The sequence below is a fragment of the Phyllobates terribilis genome, unplaced genomic scaffold (assembly GCF_046119375.1).
Source record: "Phyllobates terribilis strain yellow unplaced genomic scaffold, ASM4611937v1 Scaffold_4__5_contigs__length_816908805, whole genome shotgun sequence".
NCBI classification, from domain to species: domain Eukaryota; kingdom Metazoa; phylum Chordata; class Amphibia; order Anura; family Dendrobatidae; genus Phyllobates; species Phyllobates terribilis.
The window spans coordinates 107,065,470-107,082,662 of record NW_027362764.1 but is presented as its reverse complement, the minus strand read 5'-3'; the positions used below and the strand labels follow the sequence as shown (position 1 = coordinate 107,082,662).

Genomic DNA, 17,193 nt, shown 5'->3' with positions numbered 1-17,193 from the left:
ATATGATCCCTCAGTGATTTGCAATTTTGACAGTGAACAATTATTGCAAGAGACAGCGAAAGAAAAAGCATCTTAGTTTGAGCGACTGACTTCGAGTGATTGCAGACTTTCATCAGATGAACAGACAACCGCTTTATGAGACTGCAGCTGTCTGAATCCTGAAAGCGTGTAGAGATTCTCTTGTGGCGAGAGCAGGTGGTCATGCGACAGCAAATAGCTTATTTGCCTACTTCTGGCCACATTCCGAATAGACGTGCTCGGGATTACTCATTACAAGCGAATTGAGTGAGGCTGAGCACGTCTAGTCGGAACGTGACCTCTCGCTCTCATCGGTAAATCCTTAGCACTTAGAAATTGTGTAAAGTGAAACATAACTGAAATTACCTATTAACATTTGTTGTAAAAATTGCTTGTGTCATGTAAAAAGTGAACTTAAGCAACCTGGAATTTGGGGAGGGAATAAAGAGTTCTATTAATTTAACCAGGGCTGTGGAGTCAGTAAGCCCAACCTCCGACTCCTCAATTTCCCTGACTGACTCCACAGCGCTGCCTCACTACTGAGCGTGTACATAAAGAGCAGCACAGATTCATCTCAACTAAAAGCAGAGATCCTTAGATCAGGAACAGAACAGACATGGATAGGACATTTCATAACTTTACCTAATTCTTATGAAAAAATATTCAGCACATCCTGCATTTAATTACTGTACCCAATTTATTATATATTTTAGGAATCTGTCCATATTATACCGACTCCACCGGGCTGATTTCAACCCAAGTATATAGAAAAGTATGACTAAGTGTATTTGGAGACTTTTTTTTTTTTTGCATTACCCCTTTAACACAATACATTTTATGACAGATTGAGGTGAGAAGCATAGATATGCAGAATATTCGTATTCACCAAGAAAAATCATTAACGAAAACAAAAGAGCTTTATTAAAGGGGGAAAAAAAAAAAGAAAACATAACAGTGCCTAAATCTTTATTTTTTTCATAACCTACATTTTTTTTTTTTTTCTCAAATTAGACATTTTTATTTTTACATTGTATGTCACAAAAAAAAAATTAAATTACCAATACTTTACAGTTATGCTTGATTCCAGTCTTAATGGAAGAAATAGGACAAAAGTGAAAAACCCTCAGATGTTTCTATTTCATGTAAATACAGTTGCGCAAATTCAAGTGAACGGCCGGGGCAGCTGTCAGTGTAAAAAGGTTCACAACGCAAATGGTTGAAGAGCGGGAGGCAAACAGATATGTACCACTTTGCTCAGCTGTCGCTAAATACACCTGAAAACCAGAACGATCATCATGGTAATACAATACAGTGGCTGTCTGCTTCCAAATAAAAAAAAATACTGAAAGAAAATTCTGGCTCTGCATTGTATGTGGGCTTAAAAATGCACATTAAAATATAAAAAAGAATAATGATCATAAACTGAAAATAATGTTTAAATTAAAAGTTTTGCCAATGAGAAAAGCGATTTCCTTCTAAAGTACTGCATGCAGTAAACTCTTGGGAGTGTAAGCAAAAAAGTATACCATCCCCTTAACCGAAGGAGAATGTATACCCAAGATTTCCCCTCTTGCTTATGAAGAAGCCATTATTACCATAAAAAGAGCACTTTTGCAACAGCTAAATATTAATTATGGTATAGAACATTTTAGTGTTGCGATTATAGGGGGGGGGGGGCGCACATACATAATACTATATATTTTTGAAGCTACAACTTTGTGAAGCACTGCCCCCCCCCCCCCCCCCCCATATAAAAAACAGACATTGAACCATTTTGGGGAAATCGACCAAGAGTCAAGCCAGTTTAGCAAAATAAAATCTCCTCGTTAAACTCTGCAGGAGTGAGAGGGGGGACGAAAAAAAAATAAAATATATATATATGGAATAAATCTGGAAAAATTTTGTGCACAGGTCACCATTTGTAGTGTGTGAAAGTGTTATGTACACCTGACATGCTCCTGGACAATGTGTCATGACTGGCATAACCTAAACACTTCACTATCTGGTGATTGCTGCCTATTTATTAACATTAATGGGGGGGAATCCACGCGTTAGCAAGGATGATGAACCAACATGTAATATAGCATTATTATTGGTTCTGAGTATCTGTGTTTGTCAGGTTCAGTTTTTTGTAGCATGCTTTGTAAGGGAAAAAAAATACAAAGCAAAAAAACAAAACAGGTTTCAGAGTATTTCTGGATCTACAATCACAAGATACAAAACGGTCACACTTAATGGTGGTGAAAATGAGGAATGAAATAGATGAGGGTTTTACTTTCAATATAAGACTCTAGCAATCTCCCTTTTGCAGTGAATAGGCAAAGTCAGTTCAACACACCCAGTTAAAAAAAAAAAGAAAAAAATTAGATGAAAAAAAAATGCAAACCACAACATTTAGTTTATCTACATCCAGCTTAACAGCAACATTTATAATATATCAACAATAATTTTTTAGCATTTTTTTTTTTCCGTAGGGTACCTTTTTTTTTTTTTTTTTTTAAATGTTCTGATTATTTACAACTGTACAAGCAAAGCACACACTTCCAAGTGCACATATTTAATACAGTATTGACTATTTGCATTTACATTTCAACAAAATTGGAAAAAAAAAAAATTTGAAAAGGAAAAAACAAACAAAAACAAAACAGAAAAGAAACGAAAAGAAAAGAAAAAGATCAAATGTTCGAGATCTTGAAAGGTATATTACAAAACTGTTGCTAGTTCCTGTACAACAGTGTTATTACTCAGGTCAGTCATTACAGAGGTACACACTGAAACCAAGTAAATTTTTTTTTTTTTTGTATATCACTCAAGCTAACCCAGGAGGGGTCAGACTTAATTAAATCTAAGCTGTCTTATACAAAAGTTAAGGCAAAGTCATTTTCAAGTTTAAATAAAATTCAAGTCTTTAAATATTGGATGGAAATATTTAAAAAAAAAAAAAAAAAAAAAAAGGGGGGGGGGGTGAATTTCTGTTTAATGTCATCTCACTGCCTGAACCTGGACTGTATCTTGCAAGTTCTTCTGGCAGCATTGAAGAAAAAGGAGCAGTTAAGGGGGGGGGGGGGGAGAAAAAAGAAACAAAAACCACACGCCTGGAATAAACTGTACCCTACAGCGTAAACTTTGCTGCTCTGAATACTTTTTAAACTTTACATATGTCAAAAACTAAAATAATTTAGATTCTTCTTTATTAGAAACGTGCTAAATTTAGTGCATCCTTGTCCTTCAAAAAGTATTTGTACAACCTGCAATAGACCTTTATTCCCAAGGTGGTTATGACATCTCCCACGGTTGTATATAGATATATATATTTTTGTTATATATATATGTGTGTAAGTAGATATATAGAAAACTTCTACTACATCATCACGACCCTTGTTATTTTCATCAAAAACGGAAAAAAGTTCATGGCAAACTGGGAGATGTCATTAAGTAGTTACCCCTGGTGCAGCATGGCAATAAAGGATCTGTGGGGCCAAAAGGAAAGAAGAGGAAAAAAAAAATTATATATATAAAAAAGGAGCAATATAGTTGCAAAGGTTAAAGGGCAAATGAAAACCTACATGGAGCAGAGATATAAAGCAGTAGGTGCTTGAACTCTGTTCTCTCGTTTCTTTCAGAACAATGTGCTTTGAAACATCTGACTACGTAACTTTGTGTCCTGGAAATGTGAAGCTGGATAAGCGTTAGTAGCGCGGTTAAACAATCAAAAATCTGCATCTACAAAAACCTAAAATGTGTAAAAAGAAAAAAAGGTAAAAAACAAAAAAAAAAAAAAAAGGATTTCAGTCCATTTCTTTTTGGTAGCACTTGATGCTAATTCTAAAAAAAAAGGGGGAAAAATAAAGGTATGTCTGCTACACAGACAAAAGACAAAAAGAAGACAGGACAGAAGACAAAAAGAAGACAGGAAAAAAAAAAGTCACTTGAACGTCCATATCCAAATGTCGAGTGGTACATACTGGCATTACTTGATCAAAGGGAAAGAACATATATGAACGTCGTCTCACAAATGTCTGTAACTACACAGCCTTATCCAGCGACTCATTCAGTAATACATGGGTGTGGCATGACAGCTAGTGTGTGATGTGTAGGTCTCCCTTTGGCCTTTATCCCTTCTACTGAGGAGATTTTAGTGGGCTTCCAGGTTCCTTATTTACACGTTTCCCAATAGCCAGAGGAGGTGGAGGTGATCTACGCCCTGATAGTCTCCTCTGGTCTTTGGGCCGCCCTGGGTTTGATTTTGCAGGAGGGGTGTCTCTGGCTTTTTCTACTGATGTGTCATTCGCCTTCCTTTCTTCTTTGACACAAACAGTAGAGTTTTGCTTCTGTTCTTTCGAGGGCTGTAATGTTGGCCCGTCCTTGCTTGTTCTCTGGCAAATCTCGGCGTAACTTGGCTTTCTTAGTTCCTAATGAGGATTTAAAAAAAAAAAAAAAAAAAATGAATACAATCATCAAGATAACAGATGGGGGATCTAGAAATAAAGAGAGTGCCGCAACTGCATGCAATCACAGCAGCTGTATAAGTACTCACTGTAGCAGCTCCATTGACCTGAATGGATTTACTAGCGGTGCTGAGAGTGTTGGAAATCCTTTCGATAGTTGGAGACTCCCTCTGCTGAACATCAACTATTTTAGATTCGCTGAAAGGGAAAAAAACAAAACACAAATAAAATAAAAAAAGCAAAACCCCTCAACACTCCTGTAACACACACTAAGGCCAGTATTGGAATAAATACGGTCAAACCAGATATAGAGGCGTTTTGTTTTTTACAATAAAATAGGTTTTCTGAATGTTATTTTTGTGTCACCAATAGCTTTCTAATACTTCCATCAATATAACCACATAAGGCCTAACCCAGTAAGGTCCTGTCAATGATACACTCACATGCAAAGTGCAAGGCTATGGGCTAACCGAGCGAGCCTTCTGCCCTCTCCGACACCTTAGATGCTGCAGTTTCAATTGACTGCAGCATCTAAGGGGTTAAAAGAGTTTTCCATTACTTTAACAACCCCCTCCCTAAATGAAGCAGGGTCCCACTGATTTAAACAGAAAAAAAAAAGTTATATTAAATCCCCTAGGTCAGCACCGCTCCAGTGATGTTGGTGACACATCTGCTGGTGCTCACGTGACATCATTGTGTCACCTGTGCTGCACCTGACGCGTGTTTGGCCACTGCTGCTATACAGTGGTAAAAGACTGTAACCTTGACGGGGTAAGACGTCCCACGACAAAAAATGTGCCAGTAAGTGTTCTGTAAACTAGGCAACCAGCAGTGAATGATAATAAAAATAAACATTTTCAATTATCAGGGGAGGTAGGATTTTCACAAACCGTAAATTGGAAAGTTTCTTTTTTAAGGAACACAATCCATTTTGAAGATGGGAGTAATTCCTTAAGGAATACACCCTGTTTACAGATTTATTGTATTTAGAATACCATTTAAGTTAATACAGAAGGTTATTGAATACAAGTTACGACAACTTACTCTGGAGAATGTGATGGGGAGGGAGGACTCTGGTAGGTCACTGGCAGAACAGTAGGGATTGGCAGCAATGGTTCCCGTGGGATTCCAGAGGGGACAGTGTTTGTACTTGCATCCACATTAATATTCTGAAGATAAAAAAAAGAATAAATTACAAGGCAAAAGAATATATGTCCAATAATTCGTTGAGTTTTAAAACAAACTGAAGGTAAAAAATACTTAAAGGAGCAATAAATGATCTACAAAATTGAAGTAAATCTCATACACACATACAACTGTTCACAGTCCTGCATGATGTCAGTCATAAAGAAGAGCTTTCATCAGTAATAACCAGGGCTGTGGAGTCGGTAAGTCAAACCTCCGCCTCCTCAATTGCCACGACTCCGACTCCCTCATACATGGCTCATGTTAAAGTGATAAATTTACTGAAGCACAGATTCATCTCAGCTAAAAGTCTAGACCCTTAGATCAGGAATAGGACAGACATTTATAGGACATTTCAGAACTTTCCCAAATTCTTATGAAAAAAATATTCCCCACAAACTGCATTGAGCTACTGTACCCAATTTATTATATATTTTAGGAGTCGGTCCATTTTATACCAACTCCACCAAAATGGGCATCGACTCCACAGCCCTGTCGAGGAGGACTTCCAATCTTTGCACAAGTCCATTTTATACAGACTCCGATTCCACCAAAATAGACACAGACTTCATGACGTCGACTCCACAGCCCTGGTAATTGCCCTAAATCCACTCTGTCAGCCTGAAATGCCATTATCAACTTTAGAGCAGATGTAGAGAAGACAGACTAAAGATTGTCATACACTAAAGGACTTATGCAAAGATTGGAAGTCCTCCTCGACAGGGTTGTGGAGTCGGTGCCCATTTTGGTGGAGTCGGTATAAAATGGACCGACTCCTAAAATATATAATAAATTGGGTACAGAAGTTCAATGCAGTTTGTGGGGAATATTTGTTCACAAGAATTTGGTAAAGTTATGAAATGTCCTATAAATGTCTGTCCTATTCCTGACCTAAGGGTCTAGACTTTTAGCGGAGATGAATCTGTGCTACAGTACATTTATCACTTAAACATGAGCCATGTATGAGGGAGTCTAAGCACACGGAGTCGGAGGTTCGAGCCCGCGAACCCGCCGATCGAGCAAGCGAATTCGCCAGGACCTGCTCTCGGTTGTCTCTGGCACTCCTACTGAGAAAGGCTGCAGTAGAGGTGCGCATATACTCTATTCTCCACTCGATTTAGAGCTGCATTTTCGGATTGCAGGGGGACCCAGAGGTCGAACCCCAGGTTATCATGAAGTCATACACCATCATGTGGATAGAGAATAACTTTCAGTCTTTAAAATGTGCCCATCACCGGTCTGCAGATGCCTTTTTTTAAAAATAAAGAGAAGCCCCAGACTGACTTGTGATTTTTCTCTTAATATCATCAGGAAACAATATCACTCATCAGAAGGGTCTCTAGTTTCCCCAAAGTGCAGAAAAACACTGACTTTGTAAGGAAAATTAGGCCCAAATTTTCACGTCGTTGGTTCCTTGCATGCAGATCCCACAAAACGCTCAATACATTGAATGTGAATGGGAACACAACACCCTTCACACTCGCTGCACAATTCAGTAACATCAAGGTTGATGCAACATGTATCCGCGGACATGTGTGATGGGCGCAACAGTGTACACTGAGTGAGCTCTTCTCCAGGCTCCTTATGAAGATTGGTGTTCCTTAATGAGCATTATTTTGCTAGATTATATTTGATATGATAGAATTGTGTTACAATTAAATACTAGCAATTTACCTCTTGTTGATCCCTACTGGGTTTTTGAAGAGTATTTACCCAAATATTAGGGATTAATGTCCATGTCGTCTGTCAGATTGATGTAATAAATGATTGTGCATTCTTTAGAGTTTGGACAAAAAGGTTACAAAATGTATATAAAAGTATTTGTGTTCCCCTCCTCTAAAAAAGCAATTTAGTTTTTTTTTTTTACAAACCCTCAAAAAGTTTTCGCTGTGACCGGCTCCTAAGGTCGGCGGTTCCATGGTAAAAAAAGCCTCTGTAGATTTGGCCTTTTTTTTTCTCCAGGTGTGTGGGGGAATGCCCTCTTGTCTTTTGAGTGAGCTCAAAATTGGAGAGAATACAAGAACAGTAAAACAAGTAAAGTCCCCTGGCTGTTCTGCCCTATTAGCAGAGTTGATCCACCTTAGGGTGCGTTCTCAGTTTTTGTTCTTTTAAAAGGTGGAAAAATCAAACATTGTTCTCAAAAGAAATTGGTCTTCTCTTTAACAAGGTTTTCAGATTGCAGGCGATGTACATACGGAGTATTTTAACTAAGTTTTAAGAGCAGAAACTCAACGTTTTTGAGATTTGGAGGGTTTCTGCTCAGATTGTACTCCAAAAACTCATCGAAAAACAGTGTGAAGTTTTGGCGAGGTTTCCAAAAGCTCATTGGAAAAAAATCAAGGAAACTGTATGAACAGCAATGTGGCTTTCTAGTTATATATAAAAAATAAATTGAAGAAGGTTCAAAAGTATTTATTTTTTTATTTAGATTGTGGAGCAGATGCACTTCAAAAAACTCTTGTGTGAGCATACCCTTAGATCACCCAGCACCACACCATCATTTTGCCAGCACAGAAGCTGATCTTACCTTATCTTTTGATGTGCTTATTACCAAATTAGACAATCTGCTCTCAAAGAAGTCTTCAGGTTTTAAATTGCCAGCAGCACCGGGTAAAGGAGGGAAACTCGACAGCCCTAATTCAAAGCTAGGAGAAGGAGGCTTAATGGGTGGAGGAGACTGTGTCTGACCCCTCTGGAGAAAAATGGGGGAAACAAAGGCAACATTTAATCTTCATGTTACATAGGTTTCAGACACACTTTGCCTTGCCAAAACTACAAAGGTGACCAGAGCCCTGAGAACACACTGGGATCCATGGCACCTCCTCTCTTGATTAGTAGGCCTGGCTCCACGTCATTGTTGCAGCGTGACACATCCATGGCACCACGTCTACTCATCAGAAGAGGTGCTGGGAGGTGGTTCGCAGGGCTCAGGTCTGGCAGCCAAGGGCTACCAACATGGCCGATGGATCAGAGTGCTGCAAGTCCCTTGGCTCATCTCAATTTATTTTGGAATATAATCTATAAAAAAAAAAAAAAAAAAAAAAAAAATCTATGCCACAAAATCTTGCGGATTAGGTCCTACAAACATACAAAAGGGCACTTCAGTTCTGCATTGATTGTTGATAGGCGCTGCTAATGTTACGTCAATGGCCGCCTGCCAGGTAACGGCAGGTTTCGAAGTGGCAGTCAACACAAAGTAAGCAGTTCCTCTCACCTCCCGATGACGACGCGAAAGGCTGCAGATAAACTCTTAAAACTTCCAAAAGGTACAAAAGCAGCAACTCACCACAAACTTGTCATCCCTTTTCTTCCTATAGCCGTAAGAAGTTTTCCTAAGAAATGAAAGAGCTATATTGAAATTTCTACAGAATATAAAATCCGTTACAAACGTGACAGTTCCTAGATAAAAGGGGAAAAAAAAAAATCCATTACACGCATACAACATCTGCGGTCTCAGCGCACGCAAACTCACCTCCCCCTCCCAAGACCAGGGGAGGTTTCAATAGTGGTCGGCTCCACTCGCCCAGTACCGACATCCCTCTTGACAAAAGTTGCCGTATTTGGCATTCTTGTTCTAGTCTGTCCTGGCTGTCGTGCTGGTGGCCCTCGCACACCATTGATTAATCTATCAGTAGTAAAGTTGAAGATAGTTGGACCGTCAAGAAGTGCAGTACCCCTATCAGTACTAGGTATTGTATGTCGAAGGTGAGACTTGCCAGGATTCCTAGAGAATTATTAAATACAGAAGTTGCAAGTAAAGAGAAGATAAAGGCGAGGCTGGTAGCACACAGCATTTACGTACACAATATGCCCATCCTCATCAGGTATCACAGGTATTGTATCTAACATGATGAAAATTTGTCATTGTTAGTCTTAGTGACACCAATAGACTAGCAGCTCAGTGACACCAATAGACTAGCAGCTAGTCTGTTCTCCAGTTGCTGCTTTATGCCACGCTTCAAAAAGGGGAGAAAACTGCATTGATCACAGTCAAATAACTACAACTACCTGACAATTACATCCATACTTAAATCAGAAGCAACTCATTATCATTTATGAAGGGTTGGACACATCCCAAATGCCAGATGAGGCTGCAGTTTCGGGTACAGGAACATGGCCACAAAACAGTATATTTAAGTTTTTTCATTTCCTCATTAACACAGTCTGCCTGCAATATTCAACCGCAAGATAAAGGGGGTTTCCAGTTGAAAATATAGATATTAAAAGGAGCCTAATATATTAGATTATACAATTTATGCTTCTTATGCCCTAATTCTGAGACAACTGCAGGTCCCAATACAGCGTCTCCACCTCCGGTCCTGTGCGCATATCTAGGACAGCATTTTTTTTTTGTCTGGACAACCAAGTTTATGTTGGGTTCAGATCACATTTGACCTTCATGTCCAGTGTATATACACTATGAAAATTTCCCCTATTAGACTGATGTATGCTAAAATGTCCTTATTCCTAGTATACCCGCTGACCCTTTGATTGTGGGGAGTAAATATTTATATTCTACTCATCAGAAATCATACAAAAAAGTATTGTTACTAACAGAAGACATAAGCAACTGTACAACAAGCAGTCATCTACGTCTGGGCTTCATTTATCAACATTTGCTTAGAAATTAGCAATGATTATAGCCCTGCTGTTCGTGTAATGAAACTCAACCAGCTCCAAAATATCTGCAGCATTGAAATACCAAGGTACCTGCCACCACCTACTGGGTACGACAGCATCTCATAAGCACAAAATATCAATCAGGAAGAAATGATCAGCGTTCCTCGTCTCATCACACCGAAACAAATGCATACACAGGAGTGAGCATGAAGAACAGGACAAAGAAATAGCTGGTCACAGAACGATAGTTAAAGGGGTATTCCCATCACCAAGATCCTATCCCAACGTGTAGTAGGTGTAATAATATTATTATTATTAGCAAATACCTACAATTAGAAATATAGTATAGTTCTTCTGATTCGCTTTGTCGCTTACCCTTTGTGCAGGGCATTGCAGTAGCTCAGATATCCATGGCTACACCCACTAACAACTAACTGTCACTATATGAGTGGTTGTAACCATGGATACCTAAGCTACTGCAATGCCCTACATAGCGAATCAGAAGAACTATACTACATTTTTAAATTGGAGGTATTGTCTAATATTATTATTACGCCTACTACACATTGGGAAAGGATCTTGGAGATGGGAATACCCCATTATATGTAATTATAATGGGCATCTCACAAAACATCTGAGAGCTTTGATGGGAAGCAAGTCCACTGAAGCGATTCTTCATAATTTACAGATGAGAAGCAGATGTCTATTTTATTTTAACTTATTCGCTTTACTTTCCAGCTTGTAAAATACTCAAACAAAACTTTTACCAACTACTGTAATCTAAATAGAAAATATAATCTAGTAGTATAGGGAATTGGTGCAGTATTACAACTATGGGGGGTGGGGGAGGGAGACATTTACTAAGATAAATGTAGGCGCTTGCTGGCCACTCCACACTCTGCGCTAAATTTAGGCACTTTTTGCACCTTCTCGGACCGATCCCTCCGGCTCATTTTACGATGACTCGTTATATAGATTCTTTTAAACATGGCTACATTTTTTTGGACGCAATATATTAGTGACACAAGCTCCAGCCAAGAAGAGCGGTAACAAAGCGAAACGCTTCTACTACTTTTAGCAAGTTGCACCAAATTTATTATAAAACACAAATCATTGTGATAAATTTGGCAGTGTTGGTAACGTCTCATTTAATTATCATCTGTCTAAACTTAAAGGGATATTCCCATCTCCCAATATCCTATCCCAATATGTAGTAGTTGTAATAATATTAGCAAATACCTCCAATTAGAAATGTAGTATAGTTCTTCTGATTCATTAAGTCGCTTACCCCATGTGCAGGGCATTGCTGTTGCTTAGGTATCATGGTTACGACCACTCATATAGTGACAGTTTGTTAAAATGTAAAGTGCTGCGGAATATGTTGGCGCTATAGAAATGAAAATTATTATTAGCTGCTAGTTGTTGTAATCATGAATACCTAAGCTACTGCAATGCCCTGCACATGTGGTAAGTGATATAGTGAATCAGAAGAACTATACTACATTTCTAATTAAAGGTATTTGCTAATATTATCATTACACCTAATATATACTGGGATAGGATCTTGAAGATAGGCATACCTCTTTAAGATAGCATTAATAAATCTTCCCATACGTCTGCACTGATCTACACAGCTAACCAAGATGATCCATATTTAAAAAGGAGTAATATTAAAGGGGTTGTTCAGTACTTTTAAAAATATGCCAATGTGTTTTAATGATAAATAGAAGCTTCTTTGTAATTACCTCCTGGTGCTGTTTCTGCCTGAGAGCGGCGCTATCGGTGGCCGCACACAGGCATCACGTGACCCCCCCGCTGACGTCACATCAAGTGAGGCGCGACTCAGCGCTGGGGTCCCCGCGGTGGCTGCTGGGTTGTGGGCGGGGTTATTCCCCACGTCATGCCCAGCATCCACCGCGTGATTTCCCAATAAATGGCGAGAAGCAGAGCGCGCGGTGGATGCCAGGTGTGACGCGCGGGGTAACCCCACCCACAACCCAGCAGCCACTGGTGGAAGCAGGAAGAGGGACCCTCGGCTGCAGCCGCAACTTGTGACGTCAGCGGATGTCAGAGCCGGCTGCAGCCAGGGGTCACGTGCTGCCTGTGAGCGGCCAGTGATAGCGCCACTCACAGGCAGAAACAGCACCAGGAGAAGAAGCTTCTATTTATCATTAAAAAACACATTGTCATATTTTTAAAAGTACTGGACAACCCCCTTAATGACCTATCCTTAAAATAGGTCATCAATATGACATCAGTGGGAGGTAAGACACCCAGCACTCACACAGATTGGTTGGATGTAAACAGTGTGGAGGGCCAGACCAGCACAGCTCTGTAAATGGTCTAGTGGCCGTTCTCAGGTACTGCAACTCATGGACTATTTATGTATGCAACGGATGTTGGACCCACAACAATATATAAGCAGCAGAGAATTCCTCTAAGTTTAAAAGAGGACCTGTCACCATGTCAAAAGTGGGACATTTTTTCCTCTTAATTTATTCCCGCTGTTGCCGAGTAATCAGGTAGTCTGCCATACGGTTCCAGAGATATGGGACCTTTTGTTAAATGCCAAGCTTTAGGGTCTTTAAAAGGGGACGTGGCTCACCGGGTTCTCCAGGTGTGTTTTTAGGCTGCTGTGAGTGCAACCCCTTTGGCAAAAAAAAAAATTGCACTAAACAAAAAAAGGCACATATCTGTAACTGTACAGCGGATTAAAAAAAATAAAAAATACTATAGGATGAAAATTCAGCAAAAACTGGCCACCTGACTAGGTGACAGGTCTGCTTTAATACTATCATGAAATGACTGTGTGCTGTTGCAGTCCTCAATCGATATTTCGATTGAAAATGACGCTCTGACTAATCAGAGCTTTAAAACAAAAAGTCAAATAATAATAATTCAAAAAAAAAAAAAAAATCAATCATGGGTCTCAAATATTACCCTTTTTATTATTGTGGGTGATTTTTATTGAAACTTTTAAAAATAGGCATGGGGCAGTACAGTGGATCAGAGGTTAGCACTGCAGCGCAGGGGTCCTGGATTCAAATCCCACCAAGGAGTTTATGTTCTCCCCGTGTTTGTGTGGGTTTCCTCCACTTTCCTCCCACACTCCAAAGACATACTGATAGGGGATGTAGATTGTGAGCCCCAATGGGGACAGCGATGATGTCTGTAAAGCGCTGGGGAATTAATGGTGCTATATAAGTGAGTAAAATAAATAAAAAAATGTATCCTATAGTATACCAGATGTCACAGTGCGCAATGGGTTAAGTCCGTATACATCAAGGCATCAAATTTTAGCAAGATATACATTTCACTTGCCTGTTTCTAGGCGTGTAAGGTCGAAGAGACGCTAAAGGTGATGCCGTTGGCTTGAAAGTTGGAGATGTAAACCCATTAATGAATCCAGTATTAGGAAAAGGTGTCACCTAAAGACAAAAAAAATAAATAAAAGGAAGAGCGTTAATAATTTGTAGTGTGTACTGTAGGCCTATAAATTGCAAAACGCATAACCAAAAGTTGGGAAATAAAAAAAAGGAAAGAAAATAAGCAAAAAAAAAAAAAAAGGAACATACCAAAGAAGGGTCAAGGTAGCTGTGCGCAGTAGACCAGCTCGGCGGAGTAATGAGGCTGTAGAGTGGGAACTGCTGCTGCGGACTATACACCGGAGGTAAGTAAAAAGACGTTGTATAGCGCTGCTGTGTGTAAAGATTCATGTCCAGAGGTCGGTAACCGTTCTTTGGCAAAAAGGTATTTATCGCGATTGCCTTTGCCTTTATTCTTGCCTGAATAACAGACAAAAGTCAGAACAGTTAATGTTTATACACGTATGAGAGATATATACAGGTTATTAAAGGGGTTGCCCATTAACGAAACATAGACGACTTATCCTGGAGAATATGTTATCAATATCTAATCATTGTGGGTCCAACACCTGGACCCCAACTGATCAGCAGTTATAAGCTGTGGCCAGGTGTAAACACATAGAAAGGAGTTGCACTGCACAGTTCCATTCATGGTGTAGAGGTCACTGCTGGGTACTGCAGAACAGCTCCTACTCAAGAGCTTATAACAACTTACCAATGGGAGTGTTGGTCATCACTGTCTTGTGACAGGACAACACTTAGAAAAACATGGCTGCTTTGGACAGTCTTTTCAATCTAAAACAGAGCCCCACCTGTCCACAGCATTTGTAAGTTCTAGCAGCTGAGCAGCACTGAAGTGAATGCCGCTAGGCTGCAATTCCACACAAAACCTATGAACGGGGGTGGCGCTGTGTTGAGAAGAAAGCAGACATTTTTCTCATCTTGGACAACGACTTTGAAGTACTTTATGATCTAACCTTAATTGGCTTTCCTTGGAATATCTTCACTTCTTCTCTTAGGTACCTGTAAGCCTGAAGAACAACAGAGAGAAAATCATAAAATAATAAACATTTCTTCTTTAATAACATAATTTGATCAGGATATAAGCAAAGGATGCCAATAGCTAGATAAATAATGCAAAGTATACTCAACTTTGAACAAAAAAAAAAAGAAGCCTCCAAAAATACTGGAAGTTTGTCGCCCCTCAAAATTAGGACCTATTAACCGATCACTCTAACCACATAGCACATTTTTTGCATACTGTGTGAAAAATTAATTGTTGCTGAATCATGAAGTGTTAAAAAAAATAAATAAATATGTTGATCTCCATGTTACGCCAGAAAATAATAACCTAGCATATGTACAGTATATAGATGAGGCATTTTCATCCAAGACTGATAATCAACTAGTATCTAATGCGGTATGCCATACTTACATGGTGGTATAAATCGTACCTGACATGTCAGGTGATTTCAGAATAAGCTGTCATGAGTTTGTATATTAGGAACACCATTTGTGGCCCATTATACGAATGATAACTTGTATTTTTCACCACAGCTCTGCAGGCTCTATTTTCAGTTCTCTCTGAGCTGGTGGGTAGAGACTAGTTGCCATGATGTCTCCTATACACCGCGCACAGTGAAATATGAGGGACTCCTGCTCTCCTGGCTCTATGCAACACGATCAGAAGCAGCACAGACAAATGTTCTTAGTGAATGAAAAATTCAGTAGGAGGTAGGGAGAGGAGATGTGGCTCACAAGTGGAGAAAGAAGCAAATTTCTATAATAATATATATTACAATGTTGCTTAAAATATTAATTACAAATTAGGCTAAAAAAAAAAAAAAGTTATCGTCATCATAAGTGGTTAAACTTGCAATCTGCTAAAAACAAGGAAAGTTGAAATTTACTTGTCATTAAATATCCTGTTCGTTATGAAGAACACAAGGATTCTTATGTTATTTCCTAGTCAATGTTAGGTTACCGGCCACCCCTGCAGTTTTTCAGTAGTGGCCAGTCTCCAAGTCCGAGAGTGCAACACATACAAGCTCTTTCCAATAGCGCCTATAAGTGCTTCGGTGGCACTCCCCTCCTACGATGAAAGCTGGCTTTACTTTCAGCATCAGAGAGAGAACAGATAGGACCAGCAGAGCGACAAAGCTGCGGAGAGCCGGGAGGCAGAGGAGCGGTGTGCTCCTGAAGACCAATGTAGAGAACGATACTTTAAAAACACCACAAAGTAATAGATACAATTTACAGAAAAATGAGTGAAAATATACAAGGTCCCAATGTATCTCTGTATAAACCAACAATAGGCCATAGGATAAAGCCATTGAAAGCAACCACTGAGGCAGGAAGATGAACCAATTACCTGTTGTGCGTCCGCTTCTGACTCAAATGTGATGAACCAATTGTCATTATAGGCAAATTCACAATTGATAAACTTCGGCAAGTTCTCTCCCTTGAAGAGGGTTTCTACCTCCTGATAAAGAGAGATCAGTAAATATGGAGAAATAATAACCTTCCTACCACTGGAACAATACACCTACACAAGAACCATTAAACTGTAAATGTATCTTCAGAGGCATCATGGGGTCTGGGTGCTGAGACGTAAAATAGAGGGGCTGATACGGCTAGCCAAATGCTGCTCTCCTTGGACATGTCAATAGACAGCTTATAAGCCTGTTGACAATCTTGAGGCTGTGTTCACACATAGCAGTTGTGATACGGTTTTTACAGCAATTGGGCTCTGTTCAGTCCATATAGGTCTGCTGTAGATATCCAAGAACTGCCCTAGACAATCTGTCAGTCCCTTAGACACTGAGTGGCGTTGACTGAGAATGTGGGACTGGACAGAGAACACAAGAACCTTTTCCTGCAAATCAGAAACGTTCTCAGACTCCAAACTGATCAGGCCTTAACCAATCTAGTAGTCATCACCTACTCGAAGGATAGGCAAAATCTGGAATACGACGACTGGTGATAAACATAATAGTTTACCAGACGCCTACAAATAAGTAACCGCTCAGCTGTCACTCTTATAACGACAGGATTCAATAACCATACAGTCGCCATGAGTTCAGAGAACGACTTCCTTCTTGTGCAGGCAATATGGAGGAAATTATAGTCTAAAATGTATATATATATTTTTTTTTTATGGCATAGAAGTGAATACAACGCGCTGCCGTCATTCTCCTGCGTCTGCCTGTCTGCTTCCTTAGGAAACCACAGGGATAAGATGGATGGCACTTATTTTTTTTAATGAATGAGAGATTACACTACGTCACAGGGTGGGAAAAACAAGAAGATATCCAGACTCCGTTCTTACCTCTATTGGAGTCGATTCAGGAACTTCCCGCAATATAACGATGCAACGATTCTGATTCGGTCGGACTTTTTCTCCTCTCTCATCCACTTGGACTAAAGGCAAAGCTGAAATGGAAAGGTACCGGAGCTTAAATAAATGGATATTAGAAACAAACTTGCTAATTTCCTAAGAAAATGAACAAAGATAAATACACACAGGGTCAAAGCAAAAGACTTGTGATTTTGATAAA

The 17,193-nt window shown here is 39.5% G+C and overlaps 1 protein-coding gene across 1 annotated transcript in view; it reads right to left on the bottom strand.

The window, feature by feature from the left end:
- Window positions 1-805: 805 nt before the first annotated feature.
- LARP4B (La ribonucleoprotein 4B) overlaps window positions 806-17,193 on the bottom strand; it is a 64,840-nt gene continuing 48,452 nt past the window's right edge. Inside the window, exons 8-18 of the mRNA XM_073677656.1 lie at window positions 16,965-17,068; window positions 16,008-16,118; window positions 14,614-14,667; window positions 13,847-14,056; window positions 13,593-13,699; window positions 9,124-9,375; window positions 8,938-8,983; window positions 8,179-8,343; window positions 5,511-5,635; window positions 4,556-4,664; window positions 806-4,430 (exon numbers count right to left, since the gene is read on the bottom strand). Of these exons, the coding sequence (XP_073533757.1) occupies window positions 4,140-4,430; window positions 4,556-4,664; window positions 5,511-5,635; window positions 8,179-8,343; window positions 8,938-8,983; window positions 9,124-9,375; window positions 13,593-13,699; window positions 13,847-14,056; window positions 14,614-14,667; window positions 16,008-16,118; window positions 16,965-17,068 (1,574 nt within the window). The 3' untranslated portion in view covers window positions 806-4,139. The remainder of the gene's footprint in view (window positions 4,431-4,555; window positions 4,665-5,510; window positions 5,636-8,178; window positions 8,344-8,937; window positions 8,984-9,123; window positions 9,376-13,592; window positions 13,700-13,846; window positions 14,057-14,613; window positions 14,668-16,007; window positions 16,119-16,964; window positions 17,069-17,193) is intronic.